General features: G+C 42.1%; 1 protein-coding gene across 1 annotated transcript in view; it reads left to right on the top strand.

The window, feature by feature from the left end:
* The window catches only part of grin2da (glutamate receptor, ionotropic, N-methyl D-aspartate 2D, a), a 141373-nt gene that overhangs the window by 108393 nt on the left and 8540 nt on the right, over positions 1-24440 (top strand). The window contains exons 14-17 of the mRNA XM_023414669.2: positions 2578-2647; positions 3347-3464; positions 16335-16396; positions 18268-18438. Of these exons, the coding sequence (XP_023270437.2) occupies positions 2578-2647; positions 3347-3464; positions 16335-16396; positions 18268-18438 (421 nt within the window). The remainder of the gene's footprint in view (positions 1-2577; positions 2648-3346; positions 3465-16334; positions 16397-18267; positions 18439-24440) is intronic.

Genomic DNA, 24440 nt, shown 5'->3' on the forward strand with positions numbered 1-24440 from the left:
GGGGGGGGTTTATTATCTGCCTGTGGGGCCACAAAGTACACAAAGCACTCGCCATAAAATATACACTTGCTGATCGTGTTGGGAGTGGGAGGTGGAGGGCAGAGAGGAGAAGGAGGGGTGATGTTAGTTGATGTAGATAAGTGTTCAAATGTTTAATGGGACAAGCAAGCGTATACACACACACACACACTCTCACACACACACAGCAGTCCTTAGCACATTTGACGTACCGTGTTATTAAAAGTCACACTCTTTTTTTTATCATCCTTGTTCCTCTTACATCATTTCTACCTCTCTCCATCTCACTCCGGTGCCTCAGTCTCTCCACCGTCTCTCTCATTATCCGCTGTTTATCTCGCTTTGGTTAATATTCACTCCGCCTCTCGTCCTGACGTTATTTATGGGGGAAACATTAGTTTACGCCGTTGTGGAAAAGTGTAGCGAAGGTCCCTGTTTGATTTGGCTGTCGAGGTGCCGAACATCACCTCTCCATCTCTGTCTCTTTCACCTCCTAACTCCTTCGTTCTCCCCTTAATCCTTTTTTCTCTCTCCCTCTCTCTCTCTGGCTCTTTCCTCCTCTCTCATTAACTCTTTGCTCCCAGCTCATCAAGTCCTTTTGCTTCTGCTTTGCACTTCCTTCCCTTCCCTGCAATCATTATCTCCAAACCCCCCCCCCCCCGCCCCTCTTTTCGCTCCTTTTCCTGTCACCCACCTCCTCCCCTCCTTCACCACCCCCTTCACCTCTTTTCAATCTTCCATCCTTTAGCACAGCCCTACTCCTCCTCCTCCTCCTCCTCCTCCCCTCCTTCCGGGAAGAGTTTGGTTGCACAGTGCGGCTCCCTCAGTGTGAATGTAGATATGAAGTGGAAGAGCAGGTGTAGTTACAAATCCATCATCACATCCTCAGATATACATCATCAGTCTGAACTGAGCTCTTACATTCAATCCATTACCTCATGATGAACGGTTGTAACTCACATTTGTCGCACATTCGTTTTACTCCAACCTGCCTCTTCTGCTTCTGCAGCAGTGAGTAACTTCAACAGATGCAACTGATGATATTTTTTTTCCTTATAGTTTAATCTCTTGATTATTTTTCAGTTAGTTTGTTTAATTAGTTCCTCTGTTTCCTGTTCGGCTTGACAGACAGTCCAAAGCCAAATCTGGAGAAAAGCATCATGTCTGAGAAGCTAGAAACAGACGCATGACTCAGATCAATAACTGGAATTATACTCCGATGGGTTCCTGATGATAGATTCATTCCGGCGCTAATGATTTCCTTCTTTTCCCAAAGAGTGTATCAACAACCAGCTGACTCAGCGAACGCATTAATGCTGTATCAGTGTCACGTTGCACAGAGGAGTGGGAAACCCTCTCACATCTGCCTCCTGCAGTCATTAGCAGGTCATTCGAAGATTTTCTGATAACTTGATGGAGAGAATTTCAGAATAGCAACAAACTAGTGTAAAAAAAATTAAAAATTGCTGCACAAATGGGCCCCAGGCGATAATCCATCATTATCATTTATAGACATATTGTGTTATTGTTTTACAAATACATTTCCATATCAATGATTCTATTTTAAAAAATGTGAACATTTGATATATTGTGCTATGTATTGATGCAAACAATATTGTGAGTTGGATTTTAACCCGATCACCCAGGTCTACTGCAAAGCCACCACTGTATATGATGCACCATTTAGCCCGCACAGTTTAATAACTAGATATCTATATCTAATAACTAGTAACTTTCAAACGAGCGTGTGAAACGACTAACCTTGGCTGCTCTTTCGTTTATGGCTGGACCACCACAGTACAGGACGGCAGCCGTGTTAAAACCGTCTTCTGTTTGAAGCAACACGATGCGGCGAGAAGATGAAGCGTATTTTTATAGGTCGCGATGACGTGAGAAGAATCTCCTGCACAGCTTCAAGTCGGCTCATTCAGTTTTTGTTCCGTCGACTGATTTGAAATTCTTTGTGTATAAGAAACCAACATTAAGTGACAAAAGCGCAGCGCTTGTAGAAGACACGAGATACACGTTTGATTTTTTCACTGTGTAAAAAGTGACTTGGGGGCATTTACAGTCATGAGACACTGACATATACTGCACGAACTCCTAACATTCACCTAACAAGGAGCATTTGTGAGAGCGGCTGCAGATGGAGGTTACCACAAGACTGAGAATTTTCCATGTGAGAAAAAATGAGATTCACAGTTCTTACTTGCATCACGGCCCCCCCACTGCCGCTGCTTTGTATTCTGCTCTATTGAGACTATTGTAGGAGGAGAATTGACATCTTTGCCTCTGCGATGATGGATATCTCTCTGTGTGATTGTTGATCTTTGGTGCAAAAATGCTATTGAGAGAAGAAGCCACTTTTTTGCTTTTGGGTGTGTGTTTTCCTTTCCGGCAGTCACTGTCTCAACGCCGGTTTATCCATCATCTCTGTCACTTTTGTTCACCAGTTGCACTTCCCTTCTGTTGTTATTTAGCTCCAGGTCAGTGATTTCCATTTCTTTGTTGTAATCCCCCCCCCCATCCCCCATCCCCTTCTTCTTTCCTCCCCTGCAGGAAATTGGATGCCTTCATTTATGACGCCGCGGTGCTGAACTATATGGCCAGGAAGGACGAGGGCTGCAAGGTAAGAAATACATCTCCCATCATTTCGCAGCTCTGCGCGGCGACACACTCATACACAGTGTGCAACCATCGCCAAAGTCCCCTCACCCCGCGGCGACTGTGCGCTACGAAAACGACGACATCCTCGGCGTGCTCGACATCTTCTTGTGGGAGGGAGAACAACAACGGCAGCACAACAACAAGCGTGCCAAACGATTCCCTTCTACAAGAGCTACATCTGCATTAAATAAATCAAACATATCGGATGTATTTATGTTTGTCCCTCACGGGCTGTAGCTAGTTAATTTTGTCATTTTTGGACAGCACTGGTGTTGATTTATTTATAAGTTTGCATTTGATACAGCTCCCACAGCGAGAATGAAAATCTAGCCCAGTGATCATTTGTAATACGGTCGGCGGGAGGCCTGAGCTCCCAGCAGCCTCATACAACAGCCGCTGCTGCAGTAATTATAACAATTGATGTGGATCTATATTAATTCGTCTACTGAAACAATATCCCACTCTCCAGCTCTGGGATTCTTTTAGGGATGTCAATATTCGAAATGAACCTGTTTTGCATTTATGCGACGGTGACAACAGACAAAGTGTATTGCAGAGATTTTCGTTTGCTCTTGGCATCTGCGTCTTTGAACGTGACTCTTAGGGGTTCATGTGAAGTGTTGTGTGGGTGTTTACATGTTTGTGCTTTTTATTCCACAAGGTGATGACCATCGGCTCGGGTAAGGTGTTTGCCACCACAGGCTACGGCATCGCCCTGCACAAGAACTCCCGCTGGAAACGTCCACTGGACCTGGCGCTGCTGCAGCTGGTTGGAGACGGTAAGACGAGGGGGGGGGGGTTAAAAGGGAGTAAAAGTAGAGAGAGAAAGCAGCTGAGGCTACATCCACACTAATGCATTTTAGCTTTAAAAGGGATCAGTTTTGACAAGCGCTGCGGTGGCCGAGTGGTTTACAGCGCGCGCTACACAGCAGCAGCGTCCACAGTTTGATTCTGGACATGGATCTTTGTTGCATGTCGTACCCCGTCTCTCTCTCTCCCCGTGTGTCCTGTCTGCCTCCACACTGTTGACTATCAAAAAAAAGGCAAAAGAAATGCCAATGCCATGTTTACGTCTAGCGTCCATGCTATTCAGGAGATTTCGAGCCCTTATACCTGAGACTTTTTCAAACACTGCTGACCTCGTTTCAGTTTGAAAACTTTTTTTTAGTGTTAATGAGACAACTCATAGTCATAGACACTGAGACACCCATGTTTGCTCCCTCATTGGGTCTCATCAGCATCCTTCCCCGATTCGTCACACTCCTATCACTTGACCCTTTTCCGGGAGATAATAACAATCATATGTTTTCTGCCACCTTGGCCGCCTCATTCTTGTGTTACTTCCAGTAACAGTTTGCTGGCAGCTGTCACAGAGTTTTTTTTTTTTTTAAGTATATTTTTTTGGGCTTTTGTGCCTTTATTGGACAGGATAATAGAGAGAGACAGGAAATGGGGAGGCAGAGAGAGGTGGAATGACATGCAGCAAAGGCTGTCCGATGTGGGACTCGAACCGGGGGCCAACTGCAGCGAGGACTGAAGCCTCTACACATGGGGTGCCTGCTTAGACCACTACGCCACACGACGCTCCGGAGTTCTGCATTTTAACGCTGCAAACGCCTTTGCTGTTCCTCGTTCATTGTATTTTCTGCTACTAACCCGCTGTAGATTACACGATCTGCTTTGTGTTCACACTGGCACACACGTGGCACAGTGCCATGAGACATGAGTTGTGATAGTATGGATGGAGATCATTTCAGGTATGGAGCTGGACGTGGATGGAGATTGTCTTAGTTGTAAAACTTCCTTATAAAATGAAAACGTATGAGTGTGGATGCAGCCTGAGTCTCTGGTGATTTTCCTAACAAGGAAAGTCTTTGAGCTATAAGTGACTCAGAAAGGCTGGTTAAGGCAGTGTTATGATGACCTACTACAATAACGTCCTTGGTTCACCTCTGATCAGGGACCTTTGTTGCTTGTCTTTCCCCCTTGCACTCTTCCCTCACATCCTGTTGCCCCTTCATTGTCCACCATCAATAAAAAGTCTACACGCCCCAAAAAATGAAAAGAAATGTTGGCGAATCGCTACGTCTAGGCAGCACAAACGGCATGCTCAAAGCAGGAGAGTTTCAGTCACAAAGACTATGAATAAAAAAAAAGACCTTTGTCATGGTTCCCTGTGCAGCGTGTCCTGCTGACTGTCCTCGTCTGGAAAAAATATGCCTGCATCGGTTGTTTGCCCAAATGCTTTACAAATCAGTGTTTATGTTTTCCTGACCTGTGGGCGGGAAGATAATGATTGGACTTGCAGAAAGATGCAAGAAGCAAAATGTTGTGTAAGTCACAGAGATGACACGTGGGTGGACAGTCGGTTGCCTGATTCAGTTTTCTCACTCTCTCTCTCTCTCTCTTTCTCTCTCTCTCTCTCTCTCTCTCTCTCTCTCTCTCTCTCTCTCTCTCTCTCTCTCATTTAACCATGACGACGATCTTTCCTCTAACCTCATCCAAGTAGATTTAGTTGCCAAAACTGAATCAAACTCTAACCGCAGAGGCAGAAGATTAAATAATGCTCAAGTGAGTTGTTTTTGGAACGGTCACGTGTTATATCAACCCTCAGAGAAAATGCAATCATATAATACTAAATTGTTTTCCCAATTATTTAGTGGTGGCAACTCAGTCGCGGGTTGGATGATGTTCAGATGCAGTGTTTTTGTTGGGTTGGGGAGGGGGTGGGGTTGTTTTTTGGATGAATGAAGCTCTACATTTATTAACAGCAGCTGAGTCGCCAGGTTGTGGTTGTGGTGGATGGCAGGCATTCAAAGCCCTCGAGTGTCACACCAGGGGTCCGCACCCTGAGTCCTGTCTGTTGTTTTAGGCAACAAAAGCTCTTTAGTTTTGGTTCATTGTGAATAAAACAGGTTGTGTCTGCAGTCACTACGAACTTTCTCTGTTTTAAACCAGTTCAGGACATTTTCCTAATTTTAACCAAGTGCTGTGAGCAGTGGCCTGCGGTGCTCGAACCAGTTAAAGTTACAAACACACATCAGTCAGAATGATACCAAAGTGGAAGCGATGTCTCTCCTCAGCTCTGTCCCATAAAGAATCTGATATTGCGTGTTTGCATGCATCCGGCAGGAGATGATGAGGAAGACAGATAAAAAACTCAAGAAAGAGGGAAGGAAGGGGAGAGAGAGTAACATCATTACAGAGGGTTAAAGGGAGCAACAGGAAGGGAGGTGTGATCTTTGTTAAACCTGTCAGATAACAAGTGTATTCGCTTTCTGTTTCTCTTTCTTCACACACTCAGTGGCACATCACACATTCTCCGTCTCATCTATTTGATTACACACTTACAGCCTGACTCCCTCTGAATTTATTTCCTGTGTCTGTTTTGTCTTGGCGCCGGCGACAGCTAAGGACACAGGCATTATGTTGTCGGTTCGTTCGTCTGTCTGTCCATCCCATTCTCGTGAACGTGATATCTCAGTAAAGCCTGGAGGGAATTTCTTCCAGCTCTTTCCTTAAAAAAAGCTGAGTAGGTGAACTAAGGAAATGCTTATTCTTACCATTTTATAATTAGGGGAAGTACTATGTGTACTAATCATTTTATGCATCTGTGCCGGCGACTGCTGTGGCCAGAGGTATTATGTATTTCGGGCTGTTCGTCCGTTTGAACGTCCTTCCGCACGTGCGCTCGTACGTCCCATTGCCGTGAACGTGATATCTCACTAACGCCTTGATGGAATTTCTTAAAATTTGATACAAACAGATTCAAGGATGAACTGATTAAAATTCAGTGTCCAAAGGTCAAGGTCACTGTGACCTCACAAAACACAGTTTTGGAAGAATCATAGATAGATAGATACATACTTTATTTATCCCCTCTGGGAAATTCATGTGTCCATTAGCTCATTGTTAATAATAATAATGATAATAACAGTTAGTAATAAGTAAACAATAGTAATTAGATTAGTCCACTTCCTTTGGCTGAGGTGTTGTATAGCCTGATGACAGTGGGAACAAAGGATCTCCTGAACCTCTCTGTTCTGCAGCGCAGTGAGATTAGATGTTTGCTGCAGCTGCAGCTGCAGCTGCTTCTCTGTCCTGCCAGAATGTTTTGGAGAGGGTGGTTGATATTGTCCAAGACGGGTGCAGTAATTATGACAAAACACAATTGATATCTTTTATTAAATTCAACGTCTTCACTACATATATTGTCTGGACAGACGTGGATGTAAACTACAACTTGACTGGTTGGTGGAGGCGTACAGCCACTGTTTAAGTTTCACCTAGAGGTCTTTATTGTCTTGTTATGACATCATCCTTCCTCTTCCTATCTTCTGACTGTCTGAACATATAAATGTTCCCTGCAGACTGTATGAGCTTCATTTGGCCATTTCATTTTTCACCTCACAATTGAAATTGTTCTGTTTTACTAACGAGTAGATCATTTGACTTTTTTTTTTTTTTCCTGTGTCATTTTATAACAGACTTGTGTTTGCACAATGCTGAATTCCTTCATTTGAAGTGTGTCACCTGTTGATGTTACATGTGTTAACCTATGTTACTTCAGTGGGTGTATGTGGTGATTTTATTTTTATTTTGTGAGCACAGAATTATGAGCGTCTGTCTCGATCAATATTGTTTTGTAATAGTGAGTTTTCTCAAGTTTCCAGACTCCCTTAAATTAAGTAGAAAAATCGTTCCTGTTCTAGAAACTGCAGCTCAATGTTTTCATAAAGTAACACTACAAAAGGCAGATGACAATAGGTCTGAGAGAATGTGTTGGTATGACGAGTTCAAGTTGTTGCATTATTTTTATCCAAAGAACTTAGATGTTGAGTCTGATGGATTTTTAAACAATTCCTTATAAAAACTGGTCCAGAAAATAAAAAGTGACCTTGTTTTGCTGCAGATTCAAAAATGGACTAAAAATACACCCAAACCCAGACTTTCTTCTTGTTTTTCTATACTGACACGTTTCAGCCAGTTTCAACCATTATTTCACATCACGTTTCAAAGACCATTCGTAATTCTGTCGCAAAAGGGATAATTGTAGAAGAGAGAAGACGGAAGAGGAGAGAAAAGATAAAGAGCAGAGACAGATGTTAGGGAAGATGGAGGAGCACACAGCTCATCCTGCTAGCTTTAATAGCATAATTAACTGGCTGCCATTGTTAACCAGTCTGTTTATGCCTGTTTGTGTCAATCACGGTCTCTTGATGTTCCACAGTCTTTCTTCAGTGCGTGTAAGTAGGCTGAAAAGCGATCAAAGGAAGGGTCGGGAAAGCCTGAATCCTTTAAGTTGTCCATTTCAGCAGTCCCTATCAAAGTGTAAGAGTCTGCTAAATCCCAGAGACAGGTGAACAGTATTTAAATTACCACTTGGATTTGCTCACTTTCGTTCACACTGGTGGCTCTCGTTAAATTGAGCAGGATGAAGAGAGGAGGCACACGCAGCCGAGAGAGAGAGAGAGAGAGAGAGAGACGGTGAAAACATTTTACACAGTGACCTTGACAGGTTCCAGTAATTTGGTTTGCAGTAGTTAGGAGGACTCTCAGTATTAAAATATTACCCCGTCTTTTTACATTTTTATAATGAAAGGGAAGCCATTTAGCTTCTGCTGGCATCAGTGGTCTGTGAGGGTGCCAGCTGTGCTGCAGAACATCTGTGTTCAGGGGAGGAAAAAAGGGCTGAGTCTGTACCAACGTTAATTTTGAAACACTAAAGCTGTGAATGACAAGAAGCAAAATAATCGTACTTACCACACTGGTAGCTTGTTGAGGTCGTCATGCATGTAGAGACTATGTATTGGTTTAAGAAAAGTGCTCACTCGCGTTCAGATAGAAACAAATATTTTATTTAAAGCTTCTGGAAACGTGATTTTAAACAATAATTCAGCAGCAAACATCTATTTTCTATGTAAAGATAAAGTGGAGTAATGGCATCCTGAGCAGAGAATGAAGCCACACCCCCTCTGTTATTTGATTTGGTAGCCAGTCTAGTAGCACATGCATGTAAGTGCATGTACGTGTGCATGAGAGTCCCTCCAGTTTAACCGTTGGTCCTCCCCACATTTATAAACACACAGGCGCCACCCACAGGTGAGATGACACAGTGCAGTACGAAGCATTCGGGTGAAAGCGACCTTCCAGAATTTCCTCCACTGAAGAGAAAGGCCTCAGACAAAGACAGAGATAAGACTAGAGTACAGTCGGACTGGCCACGGGGACTACTGGCTCAAATCCTGATCGGCTGGTGGCCTGTTAAAACATCCAAAAAGTTTTAAAAAATTTTAACTGGCTCTGTCAGTCTCTTTACCACTTTTGCCAGTGCCATTCATGCAGCCAGTCCCAGCAGATAAGTCCAAGGCTGAATTTCTTTTTGTGTACAGAACCTTTAAAACCTTACACAACACTGAAATGGAGGTGAAATAAAAATTGTATTAGAAATCACAATTTCCACAAATATTAAAAGTTATGCAATGATTTATGCAGGTTTTTTAGGATGATAAACAACCCACACATTCATCCTGAACTGTGGAGATAACTCAGTCGACATAGACATGACAGAGAGAAACCTCAATAATGTTCTCATCGTTTATCCAGGAATGTGAATGAACTAAATTGCATTTTACATTTTGGGCTGATACTGATTTGGCTGAAGTGTATCAACTCTCTAAATTAGCGATCCAGAAACTCAGCATGTGCCACAGCAACTTCATGACCGAGCCAAATGACACATCACATGAATTATCCACAACATGTGCGATGTGGCCTTCAACAGGTCCTGTAATTGTTACCTCATAATACATCTCTTTGTCAGAGCGTTTTTGGTTCCTTTTTTAGCACATGAATGGTCAGTCACCAAATTGGCTCCTCTGGGGAGCAATTTAGCCTGTTCGCAATTAGTGAGCTCAAGAAGCGGGTGGAAAATGCCTCAGTGGCGGCGGTGACAGCAGTTCCCAGGGGCAAGAAACACTGGAGGCTGACAGCACATGGATACAGAAAACGTTCACAGTGTGGAAGTTGTTCCTTTAAATGAGACATCTTGCTATTTGACACCAACAGCAAAACTGTTGATATGGATGAATACAACATTTTTCAAATCTCAATATATTCAGCCTCTATCTGAAATCTTAGCTAGAGAGAAAACCTGTAGAGAAATACTTTATGTAATGGGCTTATAGTAGTTTCTTTCTGTATTATATTTTAGTAACTCATCTCCCTGCGGTGTGATCTACCCCTGTTTTAATTTGCTGTTGATGCAAACACAGAGCTTCATCCTTGTTTATGTTTATGTCAACTACATTTCATGTCTTACTCAAATATGAGTATACATGTTTTTGTTAAAAACATATAATTGTTAATCATACACAAATTCCAGTTTCTTCTACTTTGTTGTTGTTTATCTGTGATAAGCTACTTTCAGTTAAAATTCAGCACTTACTGTATTTTCATATTAAAAGTCCTTCAATAGCTTCAAGGGCAGAGCCCCTCCTTTCCTGGTGGGATTTAAATGTGGAAAATGTGCAGGAAGTGTTGATATATTATATCCCCATATTGTATAAATTGAGATTACCGTGTGTCTCTTGATTATAAAGCAGGTCTAGGTTCTATATTAATACTGTGAAAGTATCAAAACGCTCAGTCCACTGAGAAATGCACACAGCCTGTATTCGGAAACTGAGCCTTAAAAGGAGCCGTCAGGACTTCTGTAAATCTGTGATGTCACAACAAAGCAGTCACTGCTCCCAGCCATGCCCCAAGCCCCGCCCACCTGCAATCGTCCGACCTTACAGGATTTGGTTTCTTTGAGTCTTTACCTGATATCTGCTATATTTTTAGTCAATCACTCTGAAAAAAGTCAGCCAAGAAGGCGATGAGCCTCTCTTCTGATTGGCTACTGAGAGAGGAGATGTGAAAATACACTGAGAAAGTTTTTGGTTCTTCAAACCACAAATACAGTATATCTTCATATGGATCAACACTTCAAATAAAACGCCTTTAACTGGAGTGAAACAACAGTTAGGTGCTTGGTTGTATAAAGATTTTTTAACAGAAATATTTAGTGATGAGTATGACATGACTCTGTTCTGCTGACAGAATGTGTGGCGTCGTGCATTAGGCCATCCACAGATATTATCACTCCCTTAATGATTAGTCCTGGACTTAACAGCGACCGTGAGAATTTATGGTATTTGTGTTTTGCTTCAGTTATCAACTGTAGTAGTATTAACTACCCATTGAACTCTCTTTTTGGAGCGCTGCTGACCCTGCATTTGCTAAAACATAAAGAGAGAAGATGCACAGCCCTACTTATGATAAGGAAAATCTATTGAAGACAAGGCAGTTGTGTATCAAGTCCCACTTGGCTCCAACAGATTTCCAAGAAATAATTCGTCTTCAAAGTGACACTGCAAAGATGGAGGAATCTGTTCTGTTACAACTGCTGATGTTGCACCTGGACTTAAATCCCTCAGCACCTTGTATCCAAAGTTCGCCTCTGCTCCACTACCACTTTGTGTCACTCACACTGATTCATGCTGACTGAGCAAAGCCAATAAAAAGCACCGAAAGAATGATAAAAAGAAGAATGCAAACAGCTAAGCAACACTAAGGGTGGAACACACCAAAACAGCACAGTACACCTTTGGGAAATTGATTTCCTTTTTCTTCCCATTCTTTTTTGTTCAGATGGCTTTGAGTCTTCAGAGACCCCAATGTTGATTTTAATTTTATAGACCGAGAATAGAGTTTCTCTGAAACTGCAATTTTGTTTTCATATTTAGTTCCACAGTCAAACAAAAAACTGCAGATCATTTGGGATTAACATCTAAAAACGAATAAAAGAATGAAGAAACAAATACTAAAAATGGCAAAAAATCTCCCAATTAAGGACCGTCTGTGAAGACTCTCAGTCATCCAGGTCATGGTTGTTCAAGAAAAGATGAATCGAGGGCAACTGAAGAGGGTTCAACCCACATCCAAGAGCCTTCTTCAGTTCTGACTGACTAGTGAGGAGACCTAGTTATTTAACCTCCATGGGATCATTGTCAAGGCCATTGATGTCATTTGGTTCGTTCATGCTCCTGGCTGTTGTAACGACAGTCATTGGAGTTGTTGGAGTCACATTAGTGACAAGTGTGAATGGTTGTTAAATCTCCTGGGAAGAGATGAAAGGTCAGCATTGTAGGTAGGGGATAAATGGTGTTGTAGACCTCCTCCTGTGTTGACAGATGGTTTCTCTACTTTGATGTAGACAACCTCCTTCACTCCTCTTTCAAACATCCTGTCCTCGCTTTCTAATATATGTGCATGGTTGTCATTGAAGGTGTGTCCCTTATCCTACAGGTGTAGGTAAACTGCTGATTCTTGGCCTGAGGAGTAACCCCTCATGTATCGAGCGATGCGTTTCTTTAGTGCCTTTGAGTGGTTTCCCCCATGTATAGGTCTGTGCATTCCTCACTGCAGTGGATGGCATACACTACTGCTTTTGTGGGTGTGCAATCTTTTGGATGTACCAGTTTTTGTCTTAGTGTGTAACTTTGCTTGAAAAACGCAGGGATTGGATGCTTGTTGAAGATCCTCCTCAGGTTCCTAGAGACTGTAGACATGTATGGGATGGCAGTGTTTTTGCCTTGATTATTTTCTTCACTAACCACAGTGTTGGTGCTCTTCCTGAATCTTGTGGCTGATTTCACAAATGTCTAGTGAGGGTATCCACATGTGTTAAGTGCATCCTCCAGGTGTTTGTGTTCCCTCTCTTGGGCCTGGGCACTTGTTGGCACATTATCAGCTCAGTGTTGTATGGTGCTGATAACTCTGAGCTTGTGTGGTGAGAGTAGGTACTGGTCTGTCTGAAAAAAAGGACTCTTAACCCTGATACATGGCATTGTTTTCCTTTGTATTTAAATTTGCACAGTATCTCAAAAAACATATCTCCACAGTATCTCCTTTAAAACATTAACCTTCGGTGGCTTATAAGGATTCCTTTGAGCAACACTGATTTTGGTAAATTAAATATTTAGACTCCCAGGTCGACTCCAGTCCCTTCACAATGTCTCTTTGTTAGAAGAAGAGTGGGTATAAAAGATGAGACAGTTGTAAAAACTGAAATTGTTCTGGCAGTCGGACAAAATGTTCTGGCACTGGCTTGTTGGAAGTTTCATATACCCCATAACTCCAAGTGCCTTGCAGAAGTACCCTTGAAAAGATTAATATTTCCAGGGATCCATTTCCTTAGAGATCAATTAGACTTCAGCGCCTCCGTTACACGCACCACCTCTCCCATCTCCCTCACCCTGAAAACACCTCCAGTCTCTCAGGTTGGTTGCAGTTTTGACAAAACAATTTTTTTCAGCGATAGAGGGACTGTGACACAACAGTGAGAATAACCACAGCTCATATCATTATCTTCTGTCACTCACAAAGGAACTGTTACAATAACTTAAACTGTTTTGCTGTCCAATATTTCTCTCCCAGAAAAGTTCACTTTTGCCTCATCCGCAGTTATTTATATACTGAATATTGCTGCAGTCCAGAGTGTCACTGAGAATAAAATCTAATCCAATCTAAGTAGGACAGGTAAAAACATTAAATCATATATGAATATAACCAACTTTGAAATAAAAACAGAAAACAAGCTTGCTTCAATTTCTATATACAGAAAAAAAACAAGCTTTCCCAAAATCATCACTTTTATTTGTGGAATCTCTGTCTTGGTTCAGAATGCATGAAATTACTATTATGTAGTTGAAAGATTGAATATATTAAATTTTTCTTCTTTTTTTGCACATTAAAAAAATATATTTACTCAAAACCACTTTACCTGCATACACTCAGATATGTATGAATCCAAAGTAAACGAAACCTACCGAAGAGGTATGAAGCTTAACAGCTTCTACAAAGACCTCTCTTAAAAACTCACAACTCAAGATGACTCCCTACTTACAACTGAAGCTTTGTTCATAAAATCATTTGCTGTGAATTCGGGATCATGTCATTTGCTGATGATTTAGTTCTTTACGTTAAATCAGACTGTGACTTTCTGGTGGTTTTCTGGCCAAGTGTGGCTAACAGTGCAGAGTTGTTTTGAGAAACTCTGGGTCTTGTTCATTAATTAGGAATTAGAATGAATTAGAGCTTAACAGGCTGATTGGTGTAGCATTAGCAGTCATTGTTAATGAAGAGGGTTTTTCAGCCTGAAGAGAAAACTCTTGGTTTTACCAGTCGATCTGGGTTCTAATCTGTACCTATGGTTCATGAGGTCTGGAGTAAAGTGTTTGTGAGTGCCCTCCAAGACGACTGGGGCTAAAACTGCTTATGTTAGTATTTTCTAATCTCCAACTCTATAGTTAAGTTTAAGAGTGGCCAATTAACTTCTTAGGGCAAGTAAGGGAGAGATAGTAGCTATGGTCAGCTATCAGGAGAACATAAAAACAGCAAATTTTATGCATCCGAACAAATGCTCATTCAAGTGTTAAATTAGGTTTCTATAGGCTGTCTGGGTTCATCGTTAAGGGTAATGCTCACTGGTGGCATCTGATGTATTTCAAAACACATTCTTTCACTGCAGGCTGATTGGCATCAACTCATCAGGACACGCCGCTGTTTTATTTCTGAGTTCTGACTGGGAAATAAGCTTTGCTTTGCACTGAAAGAAGCCATTTGAGGTGGTTAGGCCTCCTTGTGGAAGAATTCCAGGTGATACTATATTTATAAAACTGCTCCAAGGCATAATACCCTTTCCCTTAATGCGTTTTCCTGCACAGATTGGATAAAGAAGACATTATTTATAATGCTCCTGAGAGGATTGAAAATGGGAAGGCTTTAAATCACTGCTGACCAATGTAAAGCTATTAAAAGGAGACAGGCACATTGACTGTGTCAGAATAGAATTGAAGGAAACTGAATTGGATTGTTCCCAAATCACAGCTAAACTGTCAAAAATCAACAGAATGAAACATGGAATCTATTTTAAGGTCTGGCTTTTCGTCTTCTTCTGCTCCTTTCATTCGTGGAGACGAGTCCCCCTCTTTACTCTGTGGTATTTTCCTTCCTCGGAGCAGGTGAGAGAAGATCCAGCTGAAATTCTGCCTGTCTGTCAGTTCTTTGTCAGGAAGATTTCTGCCCAAGAGCAGCTTTATGCGCCGCTGACTGCCATGATTAACGTATTTACAGGGAGATAAAGGGGGAGAGGCGGAGAGCCGGACGGGGAGAGAGAAATCAGCCGAGCACTCATTGAGACTCGATGAATTAGATTATGGGAGGGAGCCACACACAGAATGAACATGCGTATTAGCGTCTATTGTCAGGGATCAGTGCAGGGAGCGGAGTGAGAGCGGGCAGGGTCGATCGAGCTGAGCCCCGTTTAATTCAGCTGTCAAGGAAGGTTTGAATTCCCACACATGACTGTTGGGGAAGTGAAATGTGGCACGCAGTGATACATGTTGGATTGAGATTTATGTTTTGTTTGAGCAGATTTGACATTTCAGTCAGCATGGCCGAGCCGTGGTGGTCTAATCTGTGCGCCGGGGCTTTATTCAGGGGTCTCCAGACGCCGTTAATTAACCCAGGGGTCGGTTAATATTGTAACTGTGAGCACAGGGGATTGGAACTTCCTTTGACTCGGATCCTGTGTGTGTCTGCATGTCAGTGTGTGCGTGTGCTACTTTTAGTAGTCCTCTGGACACCGGGTCGGTGCACATCTGTCTGCATCAGTCTCTCTGTACATTTGATCCTGCTTTTCCCTCCTTACTGCCTCCCTCATTCTTCTTGATGAACGCATTAATGGCCAGCGCTGAGAGTGCCATTACGCCGGAGCTCTGTGTTTATTACGTGTGTGTGTGTGTGTGTGTGTGTGTGTGTGTGTGTGTGTGTGTGTGTGTGTGTGTGTGTGTGTGTCCCCATCTCTCCCATGCGCTGTCGCTTGGCTCTGTCCTTGGTGTGCCCGACTCAAACGCCTGGCCATTTCACAGCCTGCTTCAAAGGGCTTCTCCGTCTCCAGTCACTTCCTGTAATTCCCACTTGCTCTTTTCGATTTGATAACTTTCACTGCAAACACCTTTCCCTTTTCTTCAGGTCTCTCCCTCCTTTTCTAATTTTTCATTTTCCATTCATGCTTTACAGTCTTGTGCTTGTAATTAGTACAGTTACAGTAACTGGGGTGTCATTTTTACCACCATGGGCACAAATATTCCCTCATATTTACCACCAGTCTCTTCTTCTCTTCCTTTTTTTTTTACATCATACAAACAAGGTTTCACTCTTTCCTCTCATTTCTCTCCCCCTGTGCTACATTTCATCATCTGTCCCTCTCTTTTTTGCAATAACACAATAGACTCCATTCCTCCTCTTTCTCTCTTCATCTACTCGCTTTTCCTTCTCTTGCTTCTTTCGTTCTTCTCCCTCAGGGGATCAAACACCTTCCTCTCATAACAAAGGGGCGGCAATCCCCTTTTTCATTTTTTCTTTTCCCTTTTATTTTCTCCTCTAGTGCTGGTTTAACTCCTTCTCCACCAATTGTCTCTTCCTTCCTTCATCCCTGATCTTCCTTTTTTGATTCCCTCTTTCTTATCTTGTGGTTTCATTTTCTCTCTGCTTCTCTTCTCTTTAATCTTCCTCTTCTCCCTCTACCTTTTCTGTTGCAGATGAGATTGATATGTTGGAGCGTCTCTGGCTGTCCGGTATCTGCCACAACGATAAGATTGAGGTATGATTTCTTACACCTTTTCTCCAGCAACCTTGTACACATTCATCCTCTGCACTACTTTTGGAAGGAACTGAACATAGTCTAATCCAGTTGTTCTCAAACGTTTTGACATCAAGAACCACTGACCCAAACTAGACAATGGACCACTATTTGATAAGAGTTTGTCCCAGGGTCCCCCATCTGATAAGACTTTTGCTTTTAGATGTTTTATGAGAGAAAGTGTTCCAAACTCATGACTAAAAGAGCCATACATTCTGTCATTGTGTTACTTACGAATGGCATTATAGTGAAAATGAATGATTCCCATTTTTGCTGGGGAGAACCTTTTGTCACAGGCGCTGTCCATGGTGCTGAACCTGCCGCGACCACAGACCAGACACAGGCACTTCCTCAGTAATGTTCTTGCTTGTATTCCCACTGGCCGTTAACTAGGTATCACGAAAACCAATCACCAGACTAACTGAAGTTATAATAATAATGATGATAATAATAATAATCTTCATTTATGGAGCAATTTTCAAAACCCATGTTCGTTACAAAGTGCTTGACAAAGGCAGCAATATTACAGACAAGACATAAAATCAATGGGTTTCAAAGAGAAGGAAAACGGATAAAACAATGAAAACAATTATGTGTATAAAAACCAATGTAGAATAATTTTAAGAGAAACACTTTACAGGACAGTTATTTGGCTGTATTCACCTTACCAAACATCTGAAAGGAAAACGTTTAAGAGATCACATCAGTGAAGCGAAGAGAAGACTTAAAGTGTATGAAGCCACTTTCAGGTCCTACTTATGCTAGTTGTGCGTTATTTTTGATTAGATCAAATAAATTTTACCCTAACAACTGATTATATCATTGATAATTGTGATAGTGTTCTACAGTATGTAAAGGCAGATTTTTTTCATGATGGAAAACAAAGTGGAAGCACTGTATATTAAAGGGTTAAAGGCGTCCTGGAATCCCAACTTTCTGTTTCTTTGCACTCCAGTTGCAAACCAGAGCTTGTAAACATAAGCTACATGTAATCAAAAGTAGTATTTTTATTGCACTTGTATTATTTTATTTTATTTTTATTGAGTTCTGGTAACCCGTCATCTTCTCAGGTTTGATATTCGTTTTCCTTCTACATGATTATGCATCCACACTCTGCCGATCAGTCACCCTGCATTTTGTGGTTGTTTCCTGTGTTTGGTTTTGATTATAACCCCGGCCCTAACAAAACCGTACTGCGGGCCACATCGCAGAGGGCCACGACTCACAATTTTCAAGCATGGGCGTGCTCATTTACTTGGTGCCATCCGAGTTCAAATTACACTGTTCCCACTTAGCCAAGCAAGACAACCAAAAAGACAACATGGCCCTGAATAAATGCCTGTGCTCACACTGGCTGCAAATGCCCCCACAGGAACCAAAACCTTTGATATCAAGCATTAATAATTATTGATTGGAGAATAATTGCAGGCGGGCTGCTGAAGAGAGCCATGAATGTTGAAACTGAATAAATTAAATTGCCTGAAAACCTCTTTGTTTGATGGGAACCAGATATTTTGTGGTGACTGACATGTTTTGGTCTTTGCATCAGCGTTCTGAGTGCAGGGGCTCTAAAATACCACAGATGGGTGCTCTGACATCCAGTGACAGCAAAGGATTCTCCATTGTACTGCTAGATGTAATTAACTTTTTATCTCCTGTCTGGGAGACAAATTGGCCCTCGTTAGTAATAAATACACTCTCCTGTCTCATCTCGACCCCCTTCCTTTTACATCCCTCTGCTTTTTACTTTTCTCTTTCTTTCACCTCCTATAACGTCTCCCATTCCTCTCCCTACCGCCTGTCTTCACCCATCTATCTCCTCTCCCCTCCAGGTGATGAGCAGTAAACTGGACATTGACAACATGGCGGGGGTCTTCTACATGCTGCTGGTGGCCATGGGCCTCAGCCTCCTGGTATTTGCCTGGGAGCATCTGGTGTACTGGAAGCTGCGGCACTGTGTGAAGCGATCTGGTGGGATGGACTTCCTTCTGGCTCTCAGCAGGGTGAGAGGAGACACCAAAGCCCCCCCCTCCCCATAGACCAAAACAAGTACCTCAGTTTATTAGCTCACCAAAAAAAAAAAAGAATAGAATAGATTCATGTATTTAATTGTCTAAACAGCCGCAAGTTGTGGTCAAAGAAACAATCAGCCGCATTAACAACAAAGTTAAGTCTAATAATAATTCTAATACAGAAACTGAATACAGAAAAAATGATTTTTTAAATTCAAATCAATTTGATCTAATGTTGATTCATAAAATCCTGAGATCGATCTTTTAATATACGCCTTTTACACCCTATGGCCTTTTCCCGTAGATTTGCTCTCATAGAACCATTTCCTAGAATGTATATCACACCACCTTCTTCATGGGTATGCATTTCTTTATTTTGGGCGCGTTTGTCCTGGAGATCGATGAAAGAATACCAGAGACACGTTTCAACACACGGTACAAATATTATCTACCTGCACCAGATAGAAAAACATTTCTAAAGTTCTGACAGGCGGTGAGGAGACCAAAGGGAGTGAACTCTGAGGCATGACAGGTTTTACATTTTCATTGTGACACTACAAACACTACAGCAGCTGATCCCACTGATTTGCACACTCAACCTCAGAAGGTAGAACCAATCAGTGAAATAAGCTGCAGTGCTTGAGGAGCATTGGTAAGTGATTTGTGCAGGAGCAGATGTTAAGATAGACTGAGAGGTGTGGAAACGTAGGTTAAACTTAGCATCTCCTGTTGAGAACACGCCGACTTGAAAATTAAGCTCCCTCACTGATTGCAGTCTTGAGGTCCACTTCATTCAGGAGAATGGAGATATAGATGAAGGAAGGTTAATGAACAGTGTTCAATCACAATCAACATGGACTGCACAGAAGCAGGTGCTACTCACTATCAGTGTTTGTTTCTGGCACTCAGCAGGGACAAGGAGGTGAAGCCAAAACGAGCAGAATCAATGGGATTTATCTTTGGCAACACACCGAGAGGGAAGCCGAAGGGTCCAAGGGTCAGAGTGATCACTTAGCTGTCGCACAGCTCTTTTAGTTTAGAAACCAATACAGATTCTGTGAGTCCAGCTCACGGTCCTGGAAATATTTAATACAGGTCCTAAGAAAGACTTAACAGGGGTTGAGGTGAAAAGTAGGGAGCGAATGGATGAAAGGAGATGAAAGTTATAAGAGAAGAAAGGGGATGAAATGACTGGAAAAAAAGGAACAAGATAAGTAAGGTAGGTATCAAGAGATTGGAAATAGATGAACGGTGTGATTGGGGAGGGCAGGTGAGCAGAAGTGGGAAGGCGAGGGGAGGGAAACTTTGAGAAAAGAAGAGATAGGAAAAAAAGTCCAGCTGAAGAGACAGCTGTGGGTTTGGATGGCAGAGGCAGTGGAGTATAGCGGGTGATGGTGGGGGGAGGGGGGGAGGGGGGTAGCCAGAAAGAGAAGGGAAGGAAGGGAAAGAAACTTATGGACAGAGAGGAGGAGGGAGGACGGGTGGCAAGGTGGAGGGGAGGACAGACTGTCGAGGTGAGGAGCAGGCTTCATGGAGCACCGGGGAGATATTGTTGTTTGTCAGAAGACGCTGTGATGGAAGGCTCGGTGTGTACGTGCCGCTGGTCGTAAGACGAACACCACAATGTTGGAGTGACAACACAAAGGTTTTGATTTATGATCTCCTCCCGCCTGACGGAGCACAGAAAATTGCTAATTTATGCGCAGCAGAAGAGAGCTTTAATTGCACTAAAAAGTAGTGAGAGGACATTAACAGTACAACTCTTGCTTCTGACATTATGCTTCCAAAATATGAGGAGACCGCTCTAGTCTAATTAAATCAAGACTCATTTTAACCTGCAAAACACTGAATTATCTGCAATTCAAACTATGCACATAGGGCCACAGCTAAGTGTTTTTAATGCTTTTAATATTTAATTATACAAAGATGGATTTCAATAAAATCATGGAAAAAATAATCATGATATAAAACAAGAAGGTTGTACACAGATTAGGTAAAACAACACACGGAAAGGAGAGTTTAAATCATGAGAAGTAATATATTGACAGTGCACATCGAGCAGAAAGTGCATGTGCTGAACACAGCACTCTACCCGGCGGAATTTCAAATTAACAGCCCATTTAAAATACGTGAAGCACCAGACACGTTTACACAGTGTGTAAATCAAGATGATCGGTGCTGATTAATCACCGGGAATCAATAAAGAAATAAAGAACATTCTGCTGCAGTGATGTGAGGGTGAATGGCGGTCATTGTAAGGATTGTTGGTCCGACACAGGCTGGAAAGTCCGGTCTCAGCCCAACCTGAACCAACCGAACACAAGCACAAACCAAACCCATGGTAATGTTCTAGCATGAAAACAAACTCTCTTTCTCCTGCTGCTGCTCTTTCTTTCTGACACATTGTCCACAGACTTTTTTTAATATAAAAGTTAAGTATAAAATCTGCCAGTTAATCATAAAACATTATCTAACAACAGTAAATGTAGCGCTAAGCTTGATATGTGTCGCACAAAGCTCTAGTTAGCTAGTTATAAAACCCAGAGGGACAAAATCTTTAATCTTACAATGATTAAAATAAAAGCAGTTGCTTCATAAATGAAACCTGACTCACCACTTTGCTTTGATGTGAGATGAAGACAATGACATTAGAGCAAAAACTTTAGAACCTGGCAAACCAAGTGACAACTGTTCTTTCAGTTGGGTTTGTATTCTCTATAAATAGATAAACAGTAACTTGACTCCTGCAGCAGAGTGCGACTGTAACATCTCTATGAATAACCACAGTCAAACAGGTTAGCTGTTCAGCTGCAACCTGGTGTCATTGCTCCTGTTGTGTGTTATCTGTGGGGCTCTGGTGCAGAGGAGAGACACGTTAAATTAACGTGTTACATAAAGGTTTTATCTTATGGTCAATAGTGATCTTTAATTTCAGTATCAAACCCCACCTGCAGGCAGCACGTATACAGGCTTGGGCAGCAAAACTCCAGGTCTTGTGTATGTACCGATATAAGGCTGAAAAGCCATTTACTGAACACACTGCATTGTTTTATTCATAATTTACAGTTCAGTATATTTACCATGTAGGTGAAAATCCATTGTGTTCCCTGTAGTCTGTGATATCTGTGCAGATACCTCCTGTCGGCTCCCTGCAGAGCCTCTGGAGCACAGTTTCACCTCTCTTCAGACTACAGCGTGGCAGCATATTTTCTCGCTTGAGCAGACTCTACTCTTATCTGTAGCATTCCTCATTCTGAGAATAAAAACATCAATTCCATGCTAAGGGCACTCCCAAGACCAGTTAGCTTCTATCTCCCGAGCTATATGCTGTGCTGGCTTTAAAGCCTCTGCATCTGGCCTCTGTGGCTTGCTTTAACCCAATCAGTGACTCACCCAAGTTTCAATTTCACAGTGTGCTGCGCCCCATGCTCTGGAGACTGTGATAGCACTTCTGCTGCTGGGACTGCTGATTCATGTGTCCGGAAGGGCCATTATTACAGTCTCTCCATCAGATCTGTGTCCCGGTGGGGAACAGAGATTTACAGGAGGCCCCACACATTTTGTCATTAAGATGCGGCAGATATCTGTGGATGTTATGAATCATCTCCACATATGAGAAATAATAGATGCTTTGTGATTTGTATGGTCCATCATCAGTGCTGCTAATTGAATGCCATCTATCCACAGTGAGGTGTAAATATACAAAGGTGAGGAGAAAGAACACCCAGGCACAGTAGAGACGGAGTTGGCCATCTGACATGGTTTTATAATTGACTGCTTCTGCACGGGGTTCACAATTATAAAAAGATGCTGTGAGGAGATAGTAATTTACGCACATTTCTGACTCTTTCATTTCATGTTTTATTCATGTCAAGCTTTGCTGAGTGTTGCAGCAGAGATGGAAAAAGCCAGACTGGTGATTAAAGAGTGTTCTCCCCAAGCAAGTTCATTAAAACCAAGTGAGAACAATCTTATTTAAACTCAAGTGCCAACAAATAACAGCAAGATAACGGAGATACGTGAAAATGAGTCTCTGTTCTCATTTGGGAGATGCAAACCGGGCAAATGCATTGGGCCCTCAAGGGGAAAAAGGGGGCTCCCAAAGGGACCCCCATTGCACATTTTGCAATGACAACCGTAACCCCCCCTAAACCTCCCATAAAGACTATACAGTGCACAGCTGCTGCCCCAAAACTGCTCTGAGTAGTTCCCCTGTTGATGTGCCCCTCTGTCTACCCATTGCCTGCATGTGAGGCATTTAGGGAACATCTGGAAATTGTAGTGTGTAGGCATAGTCCGCATGGTAGGCGTTTAGGGGACAATGTAAATTGCAGCGTCTGCCAATAGTCTGCATGTCGGGGGTTGGGCTTCTTCGATAGGCTCGCCATCGCAACTACAGGAAATTACCCTAAAATGTGGAATTCGGTCTGAATGAGAAGATAATGTCCATATTTAATCTTTTTCTTTAACACAAAGTTTTCCCTTTGAAGACATTTTTTACTTATTTACTATGTTTTTTTAGGATCAGGTTTCATGTGTTCAGATTTTTGTGTACTGACCTCTCGTCTTCTTCATGTTTCAAGATAAAAAAACTTTCATTCCCAGGAGATTCTTCAAACAAATTGATTGCTGTTGCAAATCTGTTGAACTCTTCTAGCTGCACTAGAATCTCACTTGTGACTTGCTTAAAGAAAAAAAGGTTTTTATAACAGCGTTTCTCTTCACAGACACCAGAAAAGAGCCAGTTTTAGGAACTGGGATCTAAGGAACTAAGATCTCTAACCTTGTGCGATGTGGGAAAATTCTAGGTCAGTTAAGATCAAAGGAAATAAAAATTTAATCTTAATTTGTGCACTGGAAGAGGACGGGCCGAGGACACATGAAGCTTGTTTTTGTTACGGCTAAGTAAAGCAAGCTGGCAACTGTTTGTTTTATTTGTACAATGACAAAATAGGTTTTGCTGCTTTTGCTCTCACCCATTGTTTTAACTCCTCTCCAGAAACCGTAAAGTCCTATTGCACACCTCCCCTCTGCAATTGTTTTTCTCAGTGCTGCCGGAGAAAACCCAGTCCTGTTCCAGCTGAGTGACGCTCTGTTTGCTGAAAGCTTTGTTTGGTTTGATACTGTGAAAATTGACACTCTAAGTAGCTTGGTAAACTCAGTCCAAAGTTTCTCCAAAACTCTCATTAATATTTAACGGTCAGCGCTCCCTGTTGTCTGCCTTTATAGGAAACATAGGGACACTGAGAACCTGAGGTAGAGGGAAACCACCTCGAGCAATTTCCCACCATGCTGAGAGAAAGAATAAAGATAAATTATTTTCCTGTTTTCAAAATTGAGTCTGTTTTTGTGAAATGTGTTGAGCCGATGAAGTTCCACACTGGTTATACAATGGACAGAATAAAGATAAAGGAAAAAATGACTGGATAGAAGATGCATAAAAACACAGAAATTGTAGCCCGGATAAATTTATACCCTCGCTTGAAGCATCAGCCTGTCACAGGTTCAGCTGGTTCCTCTGCCAGGTATTCACAGTGGCTGTTTAACACGCTGTGTCTCCGGCACAGATGTCATATGTTGGTTTTCATCAAGACATTATCCTGTGTTTTTTTTTACAGCTCCTGATTAAAATACCCAACAGTGAAGCAGCTATAATGTAATGTTGGATTATTGTTAATGTTAAAATATTAAAACCACCAGCTCTTCCCTTAAAACAAGCTGAGTAGGTGAACCCAGATAATGCTTATTCTTTACTATTTTTTAACTAAGGGGAGTCATTAAAAAGTCTGTGTACTATATTTTCAAGTCACCTTGCCGACAACTGCTGTGGCCGGAGGCGTCATGTTTTCGGGCTGTCCGTCCATTCGTACGCGCCTTCACATGTCTCATATCTCCGTAACACTTTGATGGAATTATTTCAAATTTGGTGCAAATGTTCACTTGGACTCAAAGATGAAGCGATTAGACTTTGGTGGACAACGGTCAAGGTCGCA

The sequence above is a fragment of the Seriola lalandi genome, unplaced genomic scaffold (assembly GCF_002814215.2).
Source record: "Seriola lalandi dorsalis isolate HSWRI2012SDOR001 ecotype SW California unplaced genomic scaffold, Sedor1 jcf7180002054538, whole genome shotgun sequence".
Classification (NCBI taxonomy): domain Eukaryota; kingdom Metazoa; phylum Chordata; class Actinopteri; order Carangiformes; family Carangidae; genus Seriola; species Seriola lalandi.